This window comes from Limulus polyphemus, unplaced genomic scaffold (genome assembly GCF_000517525.1).
Source record: "Limulus polyphemus unplaced genomic scaffold, Limulus_polyphemus-2.1.2 Scaffold49, whole genome shotgun sequence".
NCBI lineage: Eukaryota > Metazoa > Arthropoda > Merostomata > Xiphosura > Limulidae > Limulus > Limulus polyphemus.
In genome coordinates this window covers 458162-464523 of record NW_013665659.1, presented here as the reverse complement: position 1 = coordinate 464523, position 6362 = coordinate 458162, and the positions used below count along the sequence as shown (strand labels likewise).

Below are 6362 nucleotides of genomic sequence, written 5' to 3'. Positions count from 1 at the left end.
GTTATTTAAGCATTTATCTCTTTTTTTATTACATCCACCTTAATATAGATTTAATATTATAAAAAAGGTAAAACTAGAATAATAATATAATACTGAGTTATGATTTGTAGAAGGTGCAATTTAAGTAGATAAATTCTGTATCTGACATCTATGATTAATTCATCAGATTATGCATAGAATGCAACATGTTTTATTGTACAAGAGTTACTTGGTAACATCTAGCTTTCTCTCGAAATGATCTATAGTAAGAACCAACCTACTTCACCTTAAAGGCATGTTTTACTCAGTAGTCACAATATCATATAAATACTAAACACACAAAAAAGCAGATTTCAGAACAAATTTTTACACCAAATACCACATATGAAGGAAGAAAATAACTTTATAAATAAAATAACACCTTTTTGTAGTTTACCTGTTTTAAAAACTCATTTTGGTCAGTTTTAAGTTTTTCACAAAACTGAAATGGGCTGAGAGTGGCTTAATGTATCAGACTTTGGATCTGTGAATCCATCGTTTGCATCCAGTTACCATATTACACTAACACACAGACAAAAAAAAATCACACACTGTATTCTGGGGCCTGGCATGGCCTAGTGGTTAAGGCACTTGACTCACAGTCACGGGTTCAAATTTCTATCACCAAACATGCTCGACCTTTCAGCCTTGAGGGCATTTTAATGTGATAGTCAATCTCACTATACATTGATAAAACAGTAGCCCAAGAGTTGGCAGTGGATGGTGTTAACTAGCTGTCTTCTCCCTTGTCTATCACTGCTAACTTAGGAACAGCTTGTGCAGATAGCCTTTGTGTAGCTTTGCACGAAGTTCAAACCAAACCTGTACTCTGGGTGAATTATAAGGGTGATGGTCAGATATCATTTTTTGATCAGTCAAGAATAGCCTAAGAGTTGGCAGTGGATGCTGTTGACTAGTTACCTCCCCTCTAGTCTATTAGTTTAAAATCAGAGACGGCTAGTGCAGACAGTCTTTGAGTAACTTTGCACAAATATGCAACAACAGCAACAAAAAGAAAATTTAAACCTAAATACTTTTTTGCCAACTGGCAATGAGATGTAAAGTGTGGTGAAAAATCAAGTCACGAATTGACATTAAACATAGACAATAACAGAGCAAATGATCCCAAAACAGACTGATTATTACTCAACTCTCCTGGATATCAATATAAGTTCTCTCCCCATTGAAACCTAAAATGGCACTCCTATTCTGAAATATCCCCATTATAGATTTTCCATTTGAACTCACAGCCTGGCACTATAACCATAAGGCCATGTAGGCCCCATTTATTACATGATGTTCAGCAAAATTAAAACTGTCAAATAAACTAAACTGAATTTTACACAATACATTTTCCTAGAACAGCATTATTAATCCTATGGAACATTATAAAATTCTGTGTTAATTAAACATTTATGGTTAGAAAAACAACTCATGAAATATATTTTAAGAATGAAAATCTGCTTCTTGTTTCTGAAGGATCCCTTGTACTCTATTAAACATAAATAACTGTAGTTAAATAAATTAAACCTACATCTCTAAACTGTTAACATTACAAGTTTATTAAAACTCATGTTTAGACAGGCTTGTTTATGCTTAATGAAAGTTTAATGTACTGTATACATTATATTAAAAAATTATTAAAGGTTACACTGTGTGTTTAAAAACCTTAGTTTTGCAGTGCTACAGTTTCATTTCTATAGCAGTCTTTTGGTTTGTTGAATGAAGACATCAATAGGCAGTTTGTATAAGGTGAAATAGTGGTTTGAAAGCCTGGCTTCATTCACTGTAATACATTTCAAACTTATCTGTACAAATTAGTTTCATTCTGACTGAAAATATATTCATATTATCAGAAACCCACATTTATGCTAAGCAGTAGTAATAAGCTGAAATATGTCATAGTCCACAAGAACCCTGAGAAAGTGGGCATTGACTGACAGCACAACATCAATCACAACCATATAAAGTTTAATTATTTAGCAAAATAGACTGAAGATAACCCAAGATTCTAAATTAGGATTACTAATACATTAGCATTATGAGGAAAGTTAAACTTTATTAATATATTAATACTATACTATCACAAAGATAAATAAACATTAACAACTTGTATATTTTCTCTGTTTCTTAAAGTTACAAGTTCACAAAATTCTTGTTCACCTAAGCAAACAGGCTAAACTGTCATTAAAACAACTTCAATAGGTTTTGTTGAAAACAAATAATATTTGTTTTGTAATTTTAAACTCTGAAAATATTATACAACATTTTCCAGATTTGATATGTATGATAAACATTGAGCATACTGCACATGATGCATATCTAGAGAATGTCTCTAGTTTTAAGAAAAAAAAAAAGATTCAATGGTTTATAAAGTTTATTAGTCATTATGACTCAGATCATGAACTTGTAAGAGCAAAACTAAAATGGATTAATCAACAGACATTTCCATTATGTTAAGCTACCACTGGTATGGAGCTTTTTATGTATGTTTTTCAAATTGAAAAAAAAACAACTATAAAGTAATTTTACATTTTAGGAAATGCACTTGAAATTATAAACATTTTTAAACAGATACTATTATGAACAAGTATTAAGCTGTTTGTAAAATAATTTTAAGAGCTTATCAGCATTATTGAATTAGGAAGATTAGTAAGCTGCTTAGATAAAACATGCATATATATGCCATAGACTTCAAAAGCTTTAAAAAGTTTGAGTAGTTAATTTATGAAACTAGTATTATACAGTTTATGATTAACTATGTCATTACAAATACACAGTGGTATCTTTACGTTAGAAGGTATCAATAAACATGATTAACTATGTCATTACAAATACACAGTGGTATCTTTAGGTTAGAAGGTATCAATAAACATGATTAACTATGTCATTACAAATACAAAGTGGTATCTTTAGGTTAGATGGTATCAATAAACATGATTAACTATGTCATTACAAATACACAGTGATATCTTTAGGTTAGAAGGTATCAATAAACATGATTAACTATGTCATTACAAATACACAGTGGTATCTTTAGGTTAGAAGGTATCAATAAACAATTTAATAATATTTTTTTAATTAACATGTGAAAGAGAAACAATATCACTAACATCAAAGATGTTGTTTAGAAAACATACTTGCCATGAAAAAAAAAACACTGTAAAGTAACAGATTTATGAAATACTTAAACAGAGTAACTTAATGGAAAGACAATGTTTCAATACAATTGCAAAAAATTTCTTCAGGTTGCATTAGCTCATTCACAGAAAATCACATATATCTTAAAAACTAAGGCCAGTTTAAATGGACAAAAATTATTGTTTTGTATTGAACAAACTCTGTTAATTATTAATTTTTGATCTTAATACACAACCTTCGCAATGAATATAAAAATATGTAATGTTGAATAAAATGTTTTACAAAATGAACACTTCAAGCATATGACTGAAAATAATATATGATGTTCACATTAGCAGGATTTCATATTTAAGCTAGTTCCAATGTGATTTCACAAAAAATATTTGTGTTATTCATATGGATCTGTTCTAAAGCACATAAATTTTTATAATTAACAATGCTACTGCTCTATTATTAAATGTGATGCATCCTTATTATTTCCTAAATCAAACTGATAGAAATTAGTACATATCCAGCCCACACATTAATAACATTTGTACAATTATATACCTGCATATTTATTACTTAAATTAACCATCAGAATATGGTTCAGTGAGAGAAATTTCCCCCTAGTGACAAAATAAATGTTTAATTTAATGATAAAAAAAACTTTAATATAACGTGTATACAGAATAAAAATTAGAAAACTGAGGATTTTGGCAAACTACATTTTTTTCTAATTTGGTATTATCAATGCATGATCTTTCTAGCTACATTGCTCATCACAGACCTGTAGCAAGTATCCACACACCTATAATGCTATCATTATGAAAATCCATGACATTTGTTTATTTTGCTCTATTTTCAACAAATAATTACAATTCTATACTTATTAAAATTTCTATGTGGCAATAATCAAATATACATATTACTTAAGATTCTCATTATACCCATACACTTCAACTTAAATGGCACCATCTAAATATCATTTAACAATACAGTTCTTTAGAAAACAACTTGTACAATGATAAAGTTGGAGCCTTTTTAGACATAAATAAGATTATTTTCGCCGTAAAATTAAAGTTACTATGCATACTGTACAGTAACAGATGTACAAAATACTTAGTAACTTAATAGAAAGACAATGTTTCAATACATTTGCCAATGGATACTATTCTTGGTGTAATGTGTAACTATCCTCGTACAGCCATCTAGCTGGCAAGCTTTAATTTATGGTATTCATTGTAGTGTTTTTTAATATTTAAAGGAAACACTAGATCTGTGATCCTAAAAATAGGTACACCTCATAATTATCAGCACTCTTAAACACAGAGTGGTGGTTGTAGCCCAAAATGTGTCTGGAAATATAACCATTTACACAAGAGAATCTTTTCTAATTTGTTCAATTTCTATACAAATTAATCTTAAATATACAAATCCTACACAATGAGTAAACTAACTGTAACCACAGCTTTTCTACTACTGTGAAAACTTCCCATAATCAACTGTCCCAAGCTACATGCTAAGCAACTCCACCCCCTTAAAAAGTTAATCTTAGTATTGTTTAAAATTTATTTTCTCTTTTTCAAATGTTGTATCAATATGTTTAAAACTGATTCAATCCCATTTACATTTTGAATATAATTTACTAGTTTATTGACCAGTTCTGAAAGAACTATCTTCATAAAAAGGTTTCAAGGCATCATATTTCACAACCATTTGATAAAATTCATATACTAGTTTCATATATTTAAAGCTATCAATTTTTTTTGTTATTCATAATTTGAAACATACTGCCTAATAAGCTTTCTATTATAAATTACTTTAAACCAACTTCAGCTGTATTTTCTAACCTTATAACTCTAGAAAGTATAAAATACAAAAACACTGATACGTATGATTAAACATTTGACTACGACAGAAAAGTTGTCAAGTTTTTTAGCATGGAATTAAGACATTTTCCATCTGTTGATTCTTAAGAGACATTTCAGTAGAAAGAAATAAGATAATGGTCATTAAAAAAATAAATTAAAAATCCATAAATCTAATCTATCAAGTACCAAACATATTCCACTGCATAAACAGCAATATTTTAACAAAAACAAAAGTTATGAGAGTAAAATTAAATTGCCTGAAACATGATGAGTATAGAAAAAGTCATTTTTTATTTCAAATAGCTATCTAACATCTTCAGTTCACAAAACATGCTGAAACATTGAACACCATTACACAGCATAAAGACAGCCTTCTGTTTTCTTAGAAGGAAAACTTGGGCCTGAGAATGGAGAGAACCAACCTAGAGAGAATTGACCAAACACTGTTCTCATGTTCCGTTTTGGTGACTGCTTCTGCCAACGGATAGACTCATTCTTTAGCTGCTCAATACCCTGAATAATGACAAATTTGGAAGTAACATTGGTTTCACTTACATGAAATGAAATATGTGTATTAGTTAAACAGATCCATTAAAATGTGTTTTCATTTAGAAAAAATAAAGTATAACAAACTATTAACCAACTCGAAATCTTTGATCAGTATAAAAATATAATATGTTAAATAAATTATGATTTCACAATGAAACAGATTACATAAATGGCCCTTGTGTTATGTTAAATGTGACTTAAGATCATGTATAGAACATGTGGACCAGATAAACAATCCAAAACCTAACTTCACATTTCATTATAATGTTACAGCTTTGACATAATTTTATTTTCTAACTTGACCACCTGTTTTACATATTATGTTTTTGTACTGATATAAAATATTTTTGCTTTTTACTTGAGAATAAACCTAATCAAAACTTGACAGTTCCATGCCTGCCTTCATAGGTTGTTATATGCATGCTTCAATTATTGTCTGACATCTATAAAGGGGGCTGTGGGTAAATTGAAAAATATTTATTTAATTAAATAAAAAACTTAGCAGCCTCAAGCATTAACATAAAACTGAGATGGTTCTCTGCTTCAAACCAATAGATATCTAAATGCAAACAACATGCCAGATATGAGCTAGAGATGAGTTGAAAAACAGGTGGGCAGTGTGCTACAATTATGGAAAAAAATTAATACAGTTAATAATTCGAAATGGTATATTTAAGTGTTTTACACCCACAAAAAAAAAAGAAACCTATCATTCTATAGATATTTGAAGAACTTGTAGCATTCCGCCACAAATTAATTCTTCGTATTGTTAGTCGACAGTAGGCAGCTGGTACATAATTG

General features: G+C 29.4%; 1 protein-coding gene across 5 annotated transcripts in view; it reads right to left on the bottom strand.

The window, feature by feature from the left end:
* Positions 1 to 512: 512 nt before the first annotated feature.
* LOC106462927 (palmitoyltransferase ZDHHC3-like) overlaps positions 513 to 6362 on the bottom strand; it is a 39505-nt gene continuing 33655 nt past the window's right edge. For all 5 annotated transcript variants that reach the window (XM_013922905.2, XM_022390498.1, XM_013922898.2 and 2 more), the window contains exon 6: positions 513 to 5525. In XM_013922905.2, coding sequence (XP_013778359.1) covers positions 5364 to 5525 — 162 coding nt within the window. In that variant the 3' untranslated portion in view covers positions 513 to 5363. The remainder of the gene's footprint in view (positions 5526 to 6362) is intronic.